The sequence below is a fragment of the Ceraceosorus guamensis genome (assembly GCF_003144195.1).
Source record: "Ceraceosorus guamensis strain MCA 4658 unplaced genomic scaffold IE81scaffold_42, whole genome shotgun sequence".
NCBI lineage: Eukaryota > Fungi > Basidiomycota > Exobasidiomycetes > Ceraceosorales > Ceraceosoraceae > Ceraceosorus > Ceraceosorus guamensis.
In genome coordinates, this window is record NW_020290037.1 from 373 (window position 1) to 19085 (window position 18713).

At 58.2% G+C, this 18713-nt stretch overlaps 8 protein-coding genes across 8 annotated transcripts; 4 read left to right on the forward strand and 4 right to left on the reverse strand.

The window, feature by feature from the left end:
* Nucleotides 1–844: 844 nt before the first annotated feature.
* IE81DRAFT_367393 (hypothetical protein) lies at nt 845–1995 on the reverse strand (the record flags this gene model as incomplete). Its single annotated transcript, XM_025517079.1, has 4 exons — nt 845–1298; nt 1452–1629; nt 1697–1736; nt 1791–1995. 4 exons carry the CDS (start codon nt 1993–1995, stop codon nt 1245–1247), a joined length of 477 nt encoding a protein of 158 aa, XP_025368611.1. The 3' UTR covers nt 845–1244.
* A 470-nt stretch (nt 1996–2465) lies between these two features.
* Nucleotides 2466–4249, reverse strand: IE81DRAFT_314998 (hypothetical protein). The gene is made up of 4 exons (XM_025512520.1): nt 3642–4249; nt 3368–3461; nt 3149–3276; nt 2466–3064 (listed from the first exon to the last, which is right to left on the reverse strand). Exons 1-4 carry the CDS (start codon nt 3892–3894, stop codon nt 2778–2780), a joined length of 762 nt encoding a protein of 253 aa, XP_025368612.1. The 5' UTR covers nt 3895–4249; the 3' UTR covers nt 2466–2777.
* Nucleotides 4250–5159: 910 nt separating this feature from the next.
* On the forward strand, nt 5160–8217 carry IE81DRAFT_330857 (DUF500-domain-containing protein; the record flags this gene model as incomplete). Its single annotated transcript, XM_025515212.1, has 8 exons — nt 5160–5243; nt 5328–5379; nt 5455–5636; nt 5720–5929; nt 6000–6133; nt 6195–6304; nt 6374–6889; nt 6962–8217. The coding sequence occupies 8 exons, from the start codon at nt 5160–5162 to the stop codon at nt 8215–8217; spliced, it is 2544 nt and encodes an 847-aa protein (XP_025368613.1).
* A 1109-nt stretch (nt 8218–9326) lies between these two features.
* Nucleotides 9327–9881, forward strand: IE81DRAFT_172489 (hypothetical protein). Its single transcript, XM_025510637.1, has one exon. The coding sequence runs from the start codon at nt 9393–9395 to the stop codon at nt 9807–9809; it is 417 nt and encodes a 138-aa protein (XP_025368614.1). The 5' UTR covers nt 9327–9392; the 3' UTR covers nt 9810–9881.
* A 514-nt stretch (nt 9882–10395) lies between these two features.
* On the forward strand, nt 10396–11798 carry IE81DRAFT_172528 (hypothetical protein). The gene is made up of 4 exons (XM_025510638.1): nt 10396–11212; nt 11288–11304; nt 11362–11657; nt 11730–11798. Exons 1-3 carry the CDS (start codon nt 10490–10492, stop codon nt 11552–11554), a joined length of 933 nt encoding a protein of 310 aa, XP_025368615.1. The 5' UTR covers nt 10396–10489; the 3' UTR covers nt 11555–11657; nt 11730–11798.
* Nucleotides 11799–12876: 1078 nt separating this feature from the next.
* IE81DRAFT_334859 (hypothetical protein) lies at nt 12877–14381 on the reverse strand (the record flags this gene model as incomplete). The annotated part of the gene is made up of 3 exons (XM_025515430.1): nt 12877–13384; nt 13459–14014; nt 14081–14381. 3 exons carry the CDS (start codon nt 14379–14381, stop codon nt 12877–12879), a joined length of 1365 nt encoding a protein of 454 aa, XP_025368616.1.
* A 686-nt stretch (nt 14382–15067) lies between these two features.
* IE81DRAFT_324441 (hypothetical protein) lies at nt 15068–16975 on the forward strand. Its single transcript, XM_025514234.1, has 6 exons — nt 15068–15606; nt 15691–16012; nt 16122–16445; nt 16524–16531; nt 16604–16681; nt 16759–16975. The coding sequence occupies exons 1-6, from the start codon at nt 15201–15203 to the stop codon at nt 16824–16826; spliced, it is 1206 nt and encodes a 401-aa protein (XP_025368617.1). The 5' UTR covers nt 15068–15200; the 3' UTR covers nt 16827–16975.
* Nucleotides 16832–18632, reverse strand: IE81DRAFT_324442 (Isochorismatase hydrolase). The gene is made up of 5 exons (XM_025514235.1): nt 18270–18632; nt 18125–18149; nt 17754–18052; nt 17601–17638; nt 16832–17475 (listed from the first exon to the last, which is right to left on the reverse strand). The coding sequence occupies exons 1-5, from the start codon at nt 18318–18320 to the stop codon at nt 17208–17210; spliced, it is 681 nt and encodes a 226-aa protein (XP_025368618.1). The 5' UTR covers nt 18321–18632; the 3' UTR covers nt 16832–17207.
* Nucleotides 18633–18713: the final 81 nt, after the last annotated feature.

Below are 18713 nucleotides of genomic sequence, written 5' to 3' on the forward strand. Positions count from 1 at the left end.
AGCAATGCCTCGACCAATGCCTCGACTGATGGTTCGAGCGATGCTTCGAATGAAACCTCGAGGGATGGTTCGAGCCATGCTTCGAGAGAACCCTCAAGCCATGCCTCGACTGATGGTTCGAGCGATGCTTCGAGCCATGCTTGGAGCGATGCTTCGAGCCATGCTTCGAGCGATGCCTCGAGCAATGCTTCGAGCGATGGGTCGAGCCAAGCCCTCGCGCGGAAACCTCGCGGCAAGCCTTTTTGTCGAGCTTTGTCACGTGCCTTGCGCCGTGCCTTGGTGCGAGCCTTGACACGTGCTTTCCGCCCAGGCTCAACGCGTACCTCGACGCAAGACTTGACGCGAGCCTTGACGCGTAGCGCGACGCGAGCCTTCCGTCGAGCCTCGAGAGATGCTTCGAGCGATGGTTCGAGCGATGCCTCAGCACGTGCCTCGAATGCATCCATCTGCAGCAGGGGGCATGCGGGTCAAGCGCAAGCGTCATTCGAATCGCGGCGCTATGGGGGCGGCGACGGCACGCACCGAGACTCGCACTATCGCTCTGCCCTTCGCGGGGGGTATCCCGGCATCATCATCGATCCTGCTCAGCCCATGCTCGTCGTGGCCTCATTCTCCTCCGCACAATTACCGTCAAGCATTGCTGCAGCGATCATCGCTCCGACATACGCCACTAATAGACCGTGCGTGCTGCGCTCTCCAATCTATTGGCCCCTTGCTCGGTCGTCTCACAAGCCAGAATGCTCCTGGCAAACGCGACTGCGCAAGCGGACGATTCCTTAAACCCTCACATACGTAGGCGTCGCGCTGTTCAAATGCGACATCGACGAGTGGTCGATCAATACGTATCAATCATGCTCAACCCATCCACAATCCAGAGCACCGGCGAGCCGGACGCATCGTTAGCCCAAGTTCGAATAAGAGCAAGCGCTCGAGCGAACTTGTCTCTGTGGCTTTGCGGTGTCAATAGCACTTTATTGACTCTCCTATCGCTCCACGAGCGGGTACTATTGGGGTGCAAGATAGAGAGGTGACGCTCTTCGAATCGAGTGCAGGTGGCGACTGACGCCCCATGCCTCCCGAATGACACGCCGGCCGCAGAATGTATGTGGAAGATCCTGCTCCTGCTCGGCTTGGGCCAGACGCATCTTGAGGTTCTAGAGCTAGAGCACGAAATACAAGTGGCACGCCGCGAGGGGGCATCATCCATCGCAAGGCCATCTCGATGGCATGCATCCGCGCGCGGCTCATCGATAATCCTGAGACTCTTGATCCCAATTTTCGACGAGCTTAGGGTTCGCCTGCGGACGTGAGGGGGCGACGTTGAATAGACCGACTAGAAGCAGTTGCCACGGACTGCGCAGCAGCATGGCTCGACGACTCGACCACCGCAGAATCGGTATTCGAGCACTCTATTCGAACGCGCACTCTGCCTCTGCGCTGCCGCCACTCACCTTGTACTTTTCCCCAAAGGAAGAAAAGCCGCCCCTCAAGATGCGAATCTCTTGACCGCCCTCGATACACTTTCCAATCTCATCATCCGACTCCTTGGGCTCCCGCAAGGGCTTCAGCTTGCCAGCCTCGAGTTGCGATACTCGTTCGTCGATGTAAAGTCGCGCTGCGGTTGGTCCTCTATGGGGAAATCGCGGGACCTCAGCGGTGATCGACTTGCGCCTGTATGCGCATTATTCGAACCCACCTGGACTGCGAGAGCTGACAGTGAAAGACGACAAGGGGGTCTGCGGTATGTGGAATTTGAGCAACGTGGCGACGCGGATCGCAACTGCACTCACACTGCTGCACGTCCCTGACCACGCCCTTGACGCTGTCCCTGTAGATTCGGCTGGGCACATTCCTGCAGCCGACAATGTTGCCTCCCTCGAAATCGTCGTCACGCACATCGATGATGGCTGTGGAAAATTGCGGATCCGATGCGTGCAGCTGACCCGCTGAAGCTCGTGTCAGCCTCTCTGCCAGCTCAGAGGCGGTGATCCACATGTTGCTAGACGGTCCGGTGCGCGTCAGAAAGCTGCGAGCTCGAAAGAGGGCTGTCGACGATTGTCGCAGCAGGCGTATCTGGCTGCGTGGGCCGAACGATGATCGAAACAGCTTTGGCATGCGCGCGCGGGTGCGGGTGCGGATGCGCTCAGCTTCCCTTGACTGTGCGAGTGTTGCGATGTGATGGGTGGGGTGAACACAAGAGTCGTGGGCCGCGCACATGTCCGTCGCGGCAGCGCAATTCAACGCTATACTCGTGACTGCCAGGCTGCACGCTCCACCTCCACCGCACCGCGTGGCAGCGGCGATGCATTCATTCACACGTGACGCTACTCCCCATCCTCGGCGTCACCGAATGCGCGCTTTCAAGCGAATCACATCGATCACGAATCACAAATCGGATGCACGCTTCAAGCGAATCACATCGATCACGAATCACAAATCGGATGCACGCTTCAAGCGAATCACATCGATCACGAATCACAAATCGGTCTGTAATGATTGTCGCGTACATGTACATTCAGCAGCGCTGAGCAGCGCGCGCGTCGGGTAAGCTAGCGGGAGCATGGTCTCCATCGACGCCGGCACTTGACCTTCAGCGTCCGAAGACTTCCTGAATGGCCGGTGACCGTTGTGTGCAGACGCCTTGATACGTCGTGACTAGCGCGACGAGATGGCGTCGTCATCGGACTCTTCAATCGACGATCGCAGACTGACGGCGCGAGCTCCTGGCACGCGCTCCCGGCACGCATCTCGCCGTTCGCGCTCCCCTTCCTCTTCGCCTACTTGAGCACAGCCTCGTCCAGGATGCCCATCTCGATCCACTTTTCGATGAGATCGCATACGCCAGGATAAGGAGCGCCTTGGGGTCCCTTGAACTCCTTGAAGTTGAACAAGTCAAACTCGGCTCCGAATGCGATAAAGTGGGCAAAGAGGCTGTTGAAGTGACCTTCGCAGCACAAGTGCACCAGATAGGGAAATTGCGCGTGGTAAATGTGGGCAAAGACGCGCAGCAGCTGCTTGTAGACGTGCTTTGCAGTCGTCAAGAACGTCTGCGGAAACTCTCGAGCTGGTTGCGTGCAGCGGGGTGCAGCGGGGTGCGGCGAGGTGAGCATGTGCCTGGCATCATCCTCGCACTCATGGCGTCACTCACACGCCTTTGTGGGGAATGTGGCCTCATCCGACAGCAGTCCTCCCACCCAAGTCATCACATAGTCGATGTACTGCGGCGCGGGCAGCTTGACTTGTTTCCTATTCTGATCGATCCACGTGTAATCGAGTCTGGACAGCGATGGAGCACAGCGATGGATGTTCAGTCATCCGCATACGAGATGGCCTTCCCCTCTCCACGCCCACCTCCACCTCCACTCACCCGATACCCGCACTCATGGTGGGATTGTTTTGAATCGTGCAAAACTCAGTGACGACGCCGTAGAATTGGTTGAGATTGTTGAAAAAGTCAAACACTGGGGGCAACTCCCGGTGTCAGCATGCAGAAGAGCGTGGTCTTGTGCGCATGAACGCCCGCGCCCACGCCCGCGCCTACGTCCACGGCCCACTCCCACTCCCACTCCCACTTCCCCGCCCGCGCCCACTTCCCCGCCCACTCCCACTCCCACTCCCACTCCCACTCCACTCCCACTCACGATTGACAGCCACCCACTCCTTTGGGTCTACATACTTTGGCAGCGCAACGATGGTCTTGAAGCTGCCCTTGATAAGCGCTGACCTCACAAACGGATTGCACATGTACAGCGCCTTGCCGTTCAATCCGACATTGTGACCTCCCGTCGCATTGGCCAGCATCTGCGCTTGCGCCGCTTCAAAGGGCATGCCGGGCAGCGTGGGCGACTTTTTGGGCCGCGATGAGCGACCCATGGACCTGAAAAAGTTGGACATGGCTGGCGCTGCCCCCCCCTTTCCCTCAAGCGGCGTTGACTCGTTTGCCAGCAGAGGGAATGTCAAAGGCGCAAAAGACGATGGTTGATGTCCGTTGCTGCTGCTGATGCTGATGCTAAGGTCAAGCGTTGACCAGACGAGCCAAGCCCGGGAGTGGGTGGTGCGTGCGAGCCAAGGTGTGAGCTGAGCAAGCAAGGCAGAGAAGAGATACGTTCACGTGCTCGCGCGGACTCGGGGGGAGAGGGAAGCGTGAATGATGATGAAGCAGCAGCTCTCGTGTGATGGACAAGAGCGGCTGTAGGGAACAGAACAGGTGTGCCGTGCGTGCATCGCCGTGAGACGCTGCCCAGAACAGAGGAAGTCGGTTTACAGCTTATGCGAACTTGTGACTACGCACTCCTACTCACGCGCGACGACTAGCGCGCGCCTACCCAGCGCGTACGTGAGATGCACGCCATCCATGCTTGCTGGATGGATGCCGCGCACAGGGCTCTGCACACGTGACGCGTAATCATGTGGCTGTGTGGGCTTTCTTTTGCGCACGAACGCGATGGCATAGCCAATGAAGCTGTACACTCGCCCGGGACTTCCAGACGGGTCGGCATAACCTTGATTCTGATTACGGTCCGCACCGCCATCACCCACGTCTTGAGATGTATCGCCCCTCATCATGATCGTGGCATATCCACGGCTCGGAAATGGGCCGGTCGCAGTCATGAGTGGCAGCCGCGCCTGAATCGTGACAGAGGCTGTACGAGCGAGCTGCCGAATCGTGAGCGCGCCCTGAAAGGTGGGGAGGATCTGCGTGACTGAACGCACACGCACACGCGCGCGCCAGCCGCGGCTGGACGTTTGAGCTCAACGGAAAGGCATGCATGCATGCAGGTGCAGCTCGCTATAGCTATATAGCTAGCTCACCGCGCCCAGCAGATCACTCTGTCTCGCTGCAGCATTCAGTGATTGCTCGATCAACGTTGCGGGTCAGCGTTTCCGAGACATTTGCTCTGTTGCTGCTGCTGCTGCCCCTGCTGCTGCATATATACCTACGCTTGTGCCCGGCGAAGCTTGCACGACGTGTGGAGCGCGACGTGTACTCAATCACAATTTGAATACAGGTCAGGCACTCGCTCACACAGCGCAATCCACTGCTCCACTTTTGCCCTCTTGTGGCGTCTGCCCTCTTGTAGCGTCTGCCCTCTTGTGACCTCTGCCTCTTTCATCTCCATCACCGCGATCAGTCACGCTTGCTTCCGCTGACATTCGCAATGCCATCCACCACTCCGTCGAGCAGCGCGACGGCGCCTCAAGGGTCGAGATGGAGTCGGTGGGGCAAGGCAGGTTTCGATAAGGTGAGGGAGCGCCCCGCGCATACATGCCAGACTTGCCGCTTCGTCTCGCTCACATCATGGCGCTCGCAAACGGTTCCCTCCCAGGGCATGAAGCTCAGCGATTGGGCTTCTGGCTATGCCAATGCGGCATCCGCAAGTGAGTACGCGATGCCGCAGTGATGCAGTGACGCTCGCCTCGGCTGACACTCCCTCGCTCGCGCACCCTCGGCAGAGATTGGCGGCGAGCGGTTCTGGCCAAAGTCGAACGACATGGTGCTAGAGATCGAAAAGTGCGAGCGGATACTCCGCGCATTCACGGTGGAAGGCATACCTCAGACGGATGAAAAGGAAGAGGATGTCAAGGACAGCAAGGGAGGCTGGGTTCGAAAAAAGAGAAAAGTGCTCAAAAAGATTGTGAGGCAGGCAGTCAGACATTCGCTGCTCGCTTGGCTATACACCTTGCTGAGCGTCTGTCTCCACTGCCCATGCGCGTGCAGCCGCCCAACGCTATCAAACGCGCCAAGGGAGTGTGCATATACTCCTCTATGAGATCGGGCATCGCGCCATTTGGAGGAGCAGGCGGTGCTGGGGTGGTGATGGCACGCTTGCCTGACGGAAGCTGGTCTGCTCCCAGCGCCGTATCTCCAAACAATCTTTCAGCTGGCCTCTTGCTAGGCATCGACTTTTTCGACGTGGTGCTCCTAATCGTGAGTCGCGCGTGAATGAATGCATTGCTGCGCCACCTCTCACGCCTCCTTGCTCGCCGCCACGCAACAGAACACGGAAAAGGCAATGGACAGCTTTAGGACGCACAAGTTCACGGTGGGCGCCGAGACCGCAATCGCTGCAGGCCCCGTGGGTGCAGGCACGAGTTTGGAAGGCGGCATGGAGCGCGCACCGATATACAGCTAGTAAGTTCGGTCGCTACTGCACCTCGAGCTCAGCGCTGACGCGATCGAGTGTAACGCCTAGCGTCCGGAGTAGGGGCATGTATGCGGGCGTAGAGATGATGGGTCAAGTCTTCATCGACCGTTTCGATGAGAATGAACGTTTTTACTATTGGCCTGGCATCAAAGCCGGTGGTGAGTCGCGCGTCTTGCCGGCGCCAGTCTTGCCGGCGCTCGTTCTGCTCACGTGCCCGCTCCTCGCAGACATTTTGACTGGCAAGGTGCGCATGCCGCCTGCGGCCGCGGGACTGCATCGAGCACTTCGGGATGCAGAGGCTGGCGTTGCGCAAGGAGGCGCGCTGGAAAAGACCGTCTACGATGTCGTGCGCATCCCCGAGTCGGAGGTGATGAAGCGACTGGGCCCGCACGCTTCTCGCAAAGCCCGCTCCGCTCCCGCCGGCACGACTGCCTTTGCGGAGACCAGCAGTCCGAGGAGCACAGATCCCTCCCTTGACGAGGAATCGCATGCCCCTTCCACAAGCAGCGTAGGAGGGCAGCCCTCAGAGCAACCAGAGCGTCTGGCGAGTGCGAATGGTGCAGCAGTCGATGAGCAAGAGGACGAAGAGGAGGATTTTGTTCGAGAGGGAGAACGGTTGAGACTGCCGCCAACGCCCCAAGAGCTGGAAGCGCTCGAGGACGCCGGTATTCCAGACGAGGAGGATCTCAAATTCGAGCAGCAGGAACGCGAAGCAGTGTACAAGCTGCCACCTCCGCCTATTCGTGAGTGCCGCCGCGCTGCACCACGCTGCGCCGCCTGCCGGTCTGACCCATCAAGCCGTTCGATCCGCACAGACCACAAAGTCGCATTCTTTCTCCGCACGCAGCCGACCATCGCTTCCAAGCGTCGCACATCCCAGATAGACATGGACGGGCCATACACGCCAGACTTTAGGAAAGCTCAATACACAGCTTTGCCGCCCTCGCCCATCGAGAAACCCAGTGCAAGCGTACCTGCAGCGAGCTCTGATCACTTGGATGAGGTGCAAGTATTAGAGATATCAGCTCCTCGCGCAACCGACACGCTCGGTTTGGAGAAGCATAGTCTGGCTGAGACCGCGCAGTCAGCGCCGCCCTACGAGGCGGCTTCGCAGCCTCAAACTGCGCCAGTCAATGGAAGCTTTGATGCTCAACGCGCCCATGTTGGTGCCGATGATCTCAGTCGACCTGCCGGAGAAGCTTCGCCCCGAAATGTCGTTGGAGAAGGACTGGATGAAGCTCGAGCGGATGAGTTGATCTCTCATCTAGTCGCAGAGCCGGGAGAGACTCATGACGCCAAAGACGATGACGATGAGTCGGCGCAGGTGGGCCAAGCCATCGAGACTGCAGGACCGCCGATGGATGCAGCGTCGGCATCGACCGCTGCTGTCTCTCACACTTCACCTGTGCCAAGTCCCTTGACGTCGACCTCGGCTGCCCTGGCTCCTGCAGCAAATATCACAGCGCCTTTGGGACACGTTCGCCACGAGTCCATCATATCAAAAGCCTCGTCATCCTCTCTGCAAGGTGATGCATTCGATTCAGCTGCTCAGAGCCCGGACCCAGAGTATCGAGCCCTGCAGCCCGAGCCGAAAGAAGACGAGACACCGTTCTATTCGGTGGACTCGGACGCGGGAGGATTAGAGCTGGCAGGATCGACAAAGCATGGGCAGGCGCTGTCCAGACAACCTTCCATCATTGGCTCAAATCACTCGCACTCTTCTGCTCGAAGCAGCACTTCTCATTTACCACTTGCGTCTCCAAGTGGTGCGACAACTCCAGCAGCTCATACACCAGGCTCCATCGCAACACCACCAGCACGGCCGCCCCGCAATCGACCTCCCCGCAATGCGGCTCGAACGCCCGGTGGACCAGCCACGCCATCCACACCCCTCAGCAACGAAACAGCACAGGGTGCCGCAACGCAGGACAGCAGAGCGACGAACACGTCCTACAGCGCGCTCGCCGTGTCTGAGTCAGACTCGTCCGGTGTAGCGCATGACGAGGCATCAGGCTCAAGTGGTGATGCGAAATCGCCTGCAAGTAGGCGCAAGCCGCCTCCGCTTCAGTAGATATGACATCTCAATAGATCTTTGTGCGCTCACACATTCAAGGATCGATACTGAGAATCACTGACTTGGCGTCGATCGGAATCTCGATGTTCCTTTCAAGAAGGAGACGCTACGACTGGCGACTCTGCGGTGCTGCTGATGAGGGAACGCGATTTAATCGAGCTCGGGTATTGAGAAGCAGCACGTCGCTTCGCCAATCGGCATGAAAGTCAGACTTGCTGAGCCTTGCGCTAGGTAATCGAACCCACTTTTACGTAGCAATGCGCGAGCGATCGAGTGGTGAGTGCTGCATGACCGCTGCTGGTATTGACCATGCAGCAGCGTGTCCTTTTGGACACTCACGTAATCGCGAGCTCGAAAGGCGCTCGCAGCTTCGAATATTGATTTGGCAAAGCTGACGGCCGCAGCAAGACACGAGTTACGTGTCGCGCCGGCGATGCTCAAAGCAGCAAAAGACGAATGGTACACGCGGTCGGAACCGACACGCGATGAAGCGTCGACGCCTGACCCAGCATGCATCGCACAGGCGGGCGCGGGGGCGGCAGGGCACGGGACAAAGGCGTGCGCCATCTTGCAATCAACTGGGGGCGCAAGAACAGCGGAGAGACCATCCCCAGCAAAACTGCTGACAATTGTGAGGGCATGCATGGACAGCACGCTCGCACGTACGAGATCAGGTCACGCATGCATGGGCACGATCGAGTGCCCCACGCACGCTTCGTAATCACTTTCGACCTCGGCAATCACGAATGAAGGGCGATGGCTGCATGCTGCAATTAAGTGACGGCGATGGGAGTGTAGTGTGACTCCACTCACGACTGCGGTACGCCACGCCGCATCACTCAATTCCCTTGCAACTTTTGAATGATGATTTACAACTCGTGCAAACTCATCCATCAGCGCGTACTCACGAACCGGGCCCCGCTGCTCGACGCGACTCTGCGCAGTCACGAGTCTCGCGGTGTAGAGGCGGCGTAGACAGGCGCTTGATGGTCATTTGTTGATGCAAATTGAGCCCAGCATGACCGCCATTTGCTTTACCAGCGGCCTATATTTGCGCATCGAGGCAGACGAGTCGATGCCGCGTGCTGACGCCGCGTGCTGCTGGACCTCAACGTCAGAGAGCATGCATCCATGTGCGGATGATTCAGATTCGTGATTGCTTCTGACCGCTGATGACGTTCGCAGCCGAACAGCCTCTCACCCTCGCACAGCTCGTAGCACTCGCCACTCATGACCGCATATATGCTGATCATCAACTCGTCCCCGCCCATCTTGTAGCTGCTTCTTGGCCTCCCTCCTCCTCCTCGCGCCTAACAGAGCTGAATAAGCTCAGCTCACCGTCTGCGCACGCACGCACCGCACACACGCACGCTCACAGCACTTTGTCGACGCTCAGCAGAACTCCTTGCTTCAGACCTCGGAGCTCCGCACGGCTGCCATCACCGAAATCGTCCCCCACCCACGGCTCACCACCAAAATCGTCACACATACACACCCCCCTCCGCTTCTGGCTGCACTGCCTGCGCCATGCACTTTGCTCGTCACCCTTCGCTGCACCACAAGCCGACGGCTTGTCGAACTGCCGATAGCCCAACATCTCGTCGAAGTAGGGAGCGGGATGCAGCTCGATCGGATGATGAAACCCCTTCGCCCATCACCTCTCCGTGGGAAGCATCCTCCACCTTGGCTCACATCATGGCCACCAGCAGCGCAGCTTCCTACTTTGATCCGCGTCATGCACAGGCACAGGCACAGGCACGCGGTGCAAGCTCCCTGCCGAGCAGTCGCACCGGTACGGCGCACACGTCTCCTGGAACACCAGATCGTCTCATCAACGCTGCGGCGCTCAGCTCCGAACACCCGGCGCACCAAGATGAAGCCTCTCCATCTCTTTCGAGGTGCGCCAAGATCATTGACTCTCCGATCCTTTCCCTCGACGCAGATGATGGCGATGCGCCCAGTCCTTCGCAAAGTGATGACGGCTGCTGTGTCGTGGGCAGAAAGGTCGTCATCTTTGGCGCAACCTCTGCTCGTGGTTTTGCTGCCGTCAGTGGTCTACTGGTGCGTCTGCTCGAGACCTCACGCAGCTGCTCCTGTCTGGCTGACGGTCTGATGATGCTGACCTGCAGGACGACAATGAGGCATACAAGGTGCGTTGCCCGCTCGCGTAGGCGCGCGCGCCCACTGAGCATACTCGGCGCTTCTTGCACCGGTATTATTACAGAAAAAGCGCATAGAGAATGCCTACCAAGCAACTCGACGCAAGGCTATGCTCGCCGACTATGGTCTCACCGAAGAAGATGCTCACCTGCTGCCCGCCATGCTGCCGCTCTCCCCAAGCGTATTGGATCTCAGAGCAGCAGCACGTCCACATCCCTACGTTGAAGCGGAGCTGGACCAACAAGAGGCGCCGTCTCGTCCCGACGAGGATTTCCAAGAATCGGGACTAGCTCCTACTCTCTCTGCAAGTCAGTCATCCACATTGTCCACGCGGCGCTTCCGATCGGATGGGTTCGAGGCCGTAGACGAAGAGGAAGCGCGTCCGATGCTGCTCAATCCTTATGCGGCAGCTTCCTCCCTGCCTCTAGACTTGCGAAACTCCACGTCGCCCACACACGGCCTTCTGTGTGCTCATCGCAACAGCATCAGTGATCCGTCAGTGTCGAGTGGGCATGTGGACACCTTCGACAAGAATTGTCGAAGATGCGATGACCGCGGCAAGATGGGCACCTCATCGACCCAGGCGCAAAGTGGCGCTCTCTTGGTCGACGACCGCTTCTCCGCCGAAGTCATCAGCGCCATGCATACCAGGCTCAGTAGGTCTGGTGCGTTCATAGATCTGAGCCCGCGCTGGCACATCGTCGCTGTTACGCGCTCTTTGAATGGAAGAGCCGCCAATGAGCTCCGGGAGTTGGGCGTAGAGGTGGTGGAAGCGGACTTGCAAAAGCCTGAAAGCATCGCCGCCGTTCTCAAAGCTGCTTACGCGTGCTTCGTGAGTGGGTCGTTGCGAGGTGTCAAATGCGTGGCTGCCCAAACGCCGAACCTCCTTCCTTCATCCACCATTCAGATTCCGCCATACTGCCTGTGAGCACGGCGCGCTTGCCTCCGATACGACAGAAAGCTGACATCTATCCCGTGCAGTTGGGGCTGGCCACTAGCGCCCCGCATGCTGGACGCATTGGACATGCCTGGCGGCCTCATCGATCAGCTCTGCACCGCGGAGTGCTCCGTCGAGGTTGTCATCTACGAGTGGGTTTGCAGCGGTAGAGCGAAAATCTTCCAACGCGCTGACGAGACGCTACAGTGCGATCGAGACTATCCGTGCGGATTGTAGCCAGCCTCCGGCGTCAATACTGAAGAGCAACACCATCGATGTCAAGCTACGACAGGCGAACGCCGCTGGACACCTCAAATGCGTGACGACGTTGGACAATGTGGTGAGTCGATGCTGATGACGTTTCGCGGGGACTCTCAGAAAGCTGTTGACATTGCTCTTTGCGCCTACAAAGGTACCGTGAGTGGATTCATTGTTGCGTAGAGGATGCACGACTCAGGCACACGTCGAGCCTCCGCAGCTTTGATCTGGCTCTAGAAGGGGAGACGGCCCAAATCATTGTTCCCATCAGCGTGAGCACCTTCAAGTCGGCACAATGTAAGTGCCCTCCGTGAAACGCTCACCTTGCTCCACCTCGTGCCCTCGCCGCAGCGCGATGGTGGATTTTGGCTCGATGTCCTGGCCCCCACGGACTTGACGCTGCCCTTTTGCTGCATCGGAGATCTCAACTCGATCGTTCCACTCATCCTCAATTCGCCTCACGAAAAGTTTAATCGTGAGTACTGGGGCGCGTCGCGCGTCCAAACATCGAAGCTGACATCGGCCTCCCTTGCAGAACGCCACGTCGACCTCTGCTCGGATGTATTGACGCCGAGAGAGCTGACCCAGCAGCTGTGCCAGGCTCTGTACATTAGCTGCGTCAAGGTGCACGCCAAGGAGCACACGACGCAAGACTTTCGCGAAATGCTCAAAGCCGGAGGCGATCGGAGAGAGGCTTGCGAGCTCATCAATTACTTTATGGATGCTCCAAGGAGTAGACGTCCAAGACGAGAGGTGAGGGTGATGGGAGTGTCGGCCCTGGCGCTCCGGCTAGGGCAAAGTATATATGCTCATCGCCTCTCGCCTTTGTGCAGCCCTCGAACTCGTCGACAGGATACCACTTGTCAACGTGGTTCGATTGGAGCTCGCCTAGGCTAAAGGAAATATTGCCTGAATACGAGTTTCTCGATGTGAGTTCCGAGCCCCTGCACTCGCTTCTGATCCGCTCACTCATCGCACTGCTCGGCATCTCGCAGCACAAGACGAGGCCGGGAATGGGCACGTCTCAGGGGGATCACATCTTCTATCAGCAACCATTTTTTGCAGCTCAAGAGCACGTCGATTTCGACTTGATGCTGTCCGACAAAAAGTCGCACACAGATGCTCAGGACGGTGCGTCGACTCCTGAAGCCGAAGAGCCAAAATGGGCTTCCAAGATTGCTTGGTAATCGACGACAGGCGCCGCCGAGAGCGGTCGCCCGCGGCACATGTCCTCGCTTGTCCGACATGCTACATCTAAACCAATGACGATGTGATTGCACAAATCTTGTTACATGTACGGCTCATGATAGGTCCACTTCCTCTTCATCTTCCATTCTAGCTGGTGAATTCAAATTGACATCGCTGAAACCGGACGAAGAGCTAGTGGACGGCTCGAGTGCGTGCGCTTCCGTCCCCGTGTGATGCTCTGTCGATGCCTCGTCCGTGCGTCGATCATCGAGAGGCTCGGCATTCTCGGCCAGAGGCAAGTCCTTTGGTGCGGGTGCCGGTGGGGTCTTGAGATCCTCCTCATTGAGCGCGTCGCCATCCACAGTGCCTTGCTCTGCCACGGCGATGGGAGGCAGCGAGGCAGCTGCCAAGCTGGCGTCTATGTTAGGAATACCTCCAGGTGTCGTGACATCCGTGCTCGCCGTTTGTGGCGTTGCCGGTTCTGCTCTGGGCCCTTCCCGCGCTCCCTCTGCTAGCTCAGACGAGGCGCTCTGACTCTGCCTTCGACGTGAAATGGAGTCCCTGACAGCGTGACCATTCGGAGGCTCTTGGTCGAGGTAAAAGCTGGAGATGGGCACCATTCTGGAGAGAGAGAGGCCAACGGTGTTAGCTAGTATCGTCGCACACACACACACACGGCGCACCACCCCACTCACCGCTTTTGCTCCGCGCACGCGAAGATCCAATGTGGCTGCACCACCGGTATGCTGAGCTGCGTCGCTTTGAGGTACATGGTGCCGTGTGCAGGACCTGTCCTGCCCTCAGACGCTGCTTCCCTGTTCCTTGGGTCTGAGCAGACAAAGTGCGTCGTGTCGATGGCAATCTTTTCCGTCCACCGAGCACCCATCACCTTGAGCTGCTCCTTGGCCGCTTCTTCGAGCTGCGGATCCGCGACATTTCCAAAGCATACGGCGATGCCGTGCGTATCGGTCATCTTGTGCGTCTTGACCTTGACTGGCTGCGAAGCGTAGGTGCCTGCGGTGGTCTGTAAGACGAGGTGGAAGCCGTACTCTGCATCCACGTCCAGCCCGCTCAGCTTGGTGGAGGTGTTGTGAAGGGGATTGGGAATGGCTGCCAACCTGCGCGACATGGGCGTCCACCGATCTGATCTGTAAATGTCCAAGGAGAGGAGCGTAGCAGAGGCCAGCGACAGCTTGTCCCACTCCAACGTCACCGACGTCTGCGTCACGTTGCGGATCCGCAGTCGAGGAGCTGCGCGGGTATATGCGTTGAAAAGGTCAGCACACATGCGCTTGGACGCGCGCACATACGACTCACGTTCCGGTGAGTGCAGACCAAAAGTGGAGAGAATGTCTTGCTGCAACTGATCAAAGTCGTCGTTGCGCTGCCTCTCCTCTTGCTTGTTCCTCTTTACGCTGATATTGACGATGGATCCGCTCGTGACGTCGGGAGGCAGCAGCAAGCTTGGGAACTCGATCAGACTGGCACGATCGCCGATCAAGATGGCCATGCCGGCATCTAGCTTGCCCACTGTGAACAAGTAGCTGTCCGACATGCTGGTGGATGGAGCGTGGATGTTGACTGGCGCGATCTGCGTCACTTGATGCGAGGACGTCATGCACGCTGCTACTGCGGTGGCTTCGAGTCGAGTTGCCGATGCGTGAATGAGCGCCGTTGTTGGTGAGCTCGAGTGATGGAGATGGCGGTGCGTATGAGTCGCAGTCGTGAGCATGCGAGCCGAGCAGCTTGGTCGATGCGAGTTGACGAGAGTCGAGGCAAGAAAGGTGATGATGCATCAATGCACGACATGCGCGTTTGGCGTGCACGCCGCGCCTACGCATGTCTTGCTTTGCTAGGGTGTGGTTGACGACACGTGATGTTCTCCACGCACGGTTGCGCTGGCACAGCACGGGCGGGTGCATCGCCGTTACCGTGGCTTCCGCGCGCGAGCGTGAGCGTGCAGCATACGCGGGACGCGCGCGTGATGCAGCACACATCCATGCAGAGAGCAGAATCTTGAACACCAGCCCATGCAATGAGCATGCACGCACGCACGCACAGCACGAAGCGCAAGACGCGGCGGCGCGTGCATCATAAGAAGAAATGCTGCTGCTGCTGCTGCTGCTGCTTGCATGCATGCTCGATCGCTGATCGCGCGGTATCGCGCGCGCGTCGGTCGGTGCAGCCGCGCGCGAGGCCATGCACCCACCGTCCAGCACGGGCGTGTGTAGCAGCAGCAGCAGCGTCAAAGATTTGACGGATAGGCGGCGCCGCGCTCGTCCTTGATTGCTCACCTAGCTGGGTTGGCTGTTGGCTCCATCATCGCACAGTCACGAGTGCGGATGTCGCTTCTTTTTCAACTTTTGCTCCACCACACTGACATAGCTATCGCACGGCTCGACTCGACTCGGCTCGGCTTTGGCTCACAATCCTCACAATGATCGCAGCTCCAATTCGAAGTGGCAGCAGCGGCACGATGCTGCGCGCTGTCGCTGCCTCCCGCAACGCCATCTCAGCCGCACAGCCAGTCTGTGCTGTGCGCACAGCACCGCGATCGGCATGGCGAACCTCTTCGCGCTGCATGGCCACGATGCCCCTCACCTCTGCTCCTACATCCGCCTTTGCAAAGGAGCCCGTCAATGGCAAGTACACTGTCAGCTTCATTCGAGGTGACGGCATCGGCATCGAGATCTCGGAAGCTGTGGATGACATCTACAAGGCTGCTGGTGTGCCCATCATCTGGGAAAACGTCAGCGTAGCGCCGTACATCAACAAGCAAGGAAAGCAGAGCATCCCAGACGAGGCCATCGAGAGCATCAGAAAGAACACTGTCGCTTTGAAAGGTGAGTCTCGTTTGCAGTGAGGGTGCGCCCGTGCACACGCACTCATGCTGGCTCTCTCGTCTCTCCGCTTCCCTTTCCTTGCAGGCCCCCTGGCCACTCCCATCGGCAAAGGTCACGTCTCCCTCAACTTGACTCTGCGCCGAACCTTCTCCCTTTTTGCCAATGTCAGACCTTGCAAGTCTCTGGAAGGCTACAAGACGCCATACGACAACGTAGACACGGTGCTGATCAGGGAGAATACGGAGGGAGAGTACTCGGGCATCGAGCACGAGGTGGTGGACGGTGTTGTGCAAAGCATCAAGCTCATCACTCTCGAGGCTAGCGAGCGCGTAGCCAGGTACGCCTTTCATCACGCAGAGCAGAACAAGAGGAACCGTGTCACCGCGGTCCACAAGGCCAACATCATGTAAGTGCGAGAGGCGATCGGGTCGCAGGCGCCATTCGAGGGACGCACTGCGCGCGGGCGAGGACGGAGATGAGGGGCTCACCTTTTTCTGCCTTGATTGCACGCGCAGGAAAATGTCGGACGGAATGTTCCTGCACGCTTGCCGTCAAGTGGCCAAGGAGTACCCGAACATTCAATATGACGAGGATCTCCTGGACAGAGCCTGCTTGCGTATCGTGCAGGATCCTGCTCCTTATGCTGATCGGGTGATGGTGATGCCCAATCTGTACGGAGACATCTTGTCCGACATGTGCGCCGGCCTGATCGGTGGTCTGGGTCTCACACCTTCTGGAAACATTGGAAAGGACGCTTCCATCTTTGAAGCTGTGCATGGCTCGGGTCCTGATATCGCTGGTCAGAACAAGGCCAACCCAACCGCGTTGCTCCTCTCTTCGTGAGTCTGCGCCGCTGGTGCATCGCCGCCCGAACGCACACTGACTCGCTGATCGCGTTCCCTTTCGCTCTCACACAGGATCATGAGTGAGCCATCTTGAGACAGCCTACGATGTGCGCAAACTCAGCAGCTGACGCATCCCGTCTCTCGCTCTGCAGTGCTCCGTCATATGCGTCTCTTTGACCACGCAGACAAGATCGAGAGCGCCATCTTTAGAGCCATCGCAGAGGGCGACCGTGAGTTTGCGCCGCTGGTGCACCGCCGCTCGAATGCACACTGATTCGACTGGGCGATCTATTCCTTTGCGAAACAGGAACGGGAGACCTGGGTGGCAAGTTGGGCACTCGCGAATTCACAAAGGCTGTCATCAAGCGCCTGTGAGAGTGGTGCTATCAGTGCGCCGCTCTCCATCTTCGGCGCATGTATTGCTCAGGGATAGCATACATGCCGCGCAAATACAATAGATGCACGCTTTCTCATGTAGGAGCAGAAACAGTATGAGCGGTCGTTCCGCAGCTCAAAGTTCAGGCGCGTTCGAGATTTGTGCAGCAACGATGCAGAGGAGCCGTTCAAACTGGGTGTCCCAGTCGAGGCGTCAAGACTCTGGCGCGCTTCTGGTGGCTCACCTCTCAGCCATACGTGCGCGAGACGGGTGCGAGCGTTGTGTGCAAGGCATGCTGACTGAGCTCTGCCGCTGACTCCTTTGGCCCCTGAGAGGCGGCGATTTCGAGGAGCTCGATGTCGAGATTGGATACTATGACGCTATGCCATCAGTGCGATGACATCTTTCGCCGAGTGGACGATCTCTGCTCCGTACTGGCTCATCTCCCTCAAAGCTTGCTGGGAATCTTGCTCATCCACACCTCTTGTCGCTTGCCTAACGACGACGGGCTTGAGACCAAACTTGGCAGCATCTATGGCCGTCGCCTTGACGCAGTAGTCCGTCGCTAATCCCACCACCACCACTCGTGTGATGCGATTCTCAAAGAGTAGACGAGGAAGCTCAGTGAAGGAGAGATACGCGTTGTCGCTTGCGTGTGAGGGTGAAGCGCGCGTATGTAAGTGCTGGCCGCGGAAGCGAAGGACGGAAAAGGGGGAAACCAGCACTCGATTGCATGCGTGAGGGGGGCAAACCGCACTCGATTGCGCACTCACGCAAACCCAGAGTAGCCGTCCACTTTGATGTTTGTGCCCTGCGATCGAGGTTGAGCGGAAAGCTACATCAGCATAGCTTGCAAGGACAGCGCGCGCATACCACCTGCCTGCCTGCCTGCCTAGCTGCCTGCTTGTGTGCACGGCCCGTCTCACTTTTGGTATGATGTGAGCGTCCGCGCGTCGCTTTAGAGCTTGCTGGATGCGAGGATGAAACTGGGAGCCCTCTGTGCCTCGCACGCAGTGATCGGGCCAGAGCATCTGCTCAATGTGCTCACTTGGCAAGCAAGGATGCGGGACATTGTGCCTTGTGAAAGGTGGCTTGGAGTGCGTCGAGGCAAAGGAGAGGTGCGCAGGCGGATGCGTATCTTGCGTCGCTGCTACCAGTCTGATTCGAGGCGCATTCAACAGCTCGTCGATGGGATCGAGAATGGTCGACGCTTGTGATACCTGCACTGCCGATGGGATATGGAGAGCTCGTCAGCAAAGTCAGACCGCCTCTATGACCGCGGCCAAGATTCGCTCACGTGCACCTCCTTCCATAAAGTCATTCTACACACGTGCACACCAGCAGCAGCAGCGGATCATGCAGGCAGCTCTTGCAAGTCAGTAGTCGATTCGGGAGTCTCCAAGTCATTCGGGCAGAGTCGGACGGACGGGCACGACACGCACCTGAACATCGACGATGATCAGTGCCCAATTCTCGTCCCCGCCAGCCATCATCGTGGTATGCAAAGGAATGAATGAGGAGAGCAGCTGATCTTTACGTCCCTGCGGTTCTTGTTGTTTGATATGGTGATCAGTGCTACTCCGTCTTCACGCTGTAGATGTGTCACCGGCGTATGGTCTTCTTTTTGAGGTCTGCGCCCAATTGAAGGCTGCTTCGTTGCCTCCTCTGGCCGTTCTTATTTCACCCTTCAATTGTGAATGGTGGTCACGGTCGAGCACCGTGCGGCATGAGCGTACGTGCCCGTGTGGAGGTCTGCTGTGGAATTCGCGTGCAGACAAGGAACATTCAAATAAGGTCCCTTTTGGGTCGCTTTTAAGGATTTGATTTTTGAGTCTCCATAGCTAAATCGCTGCGCCGTGCATTGACCATTAGGCGCCGCTGCGGGC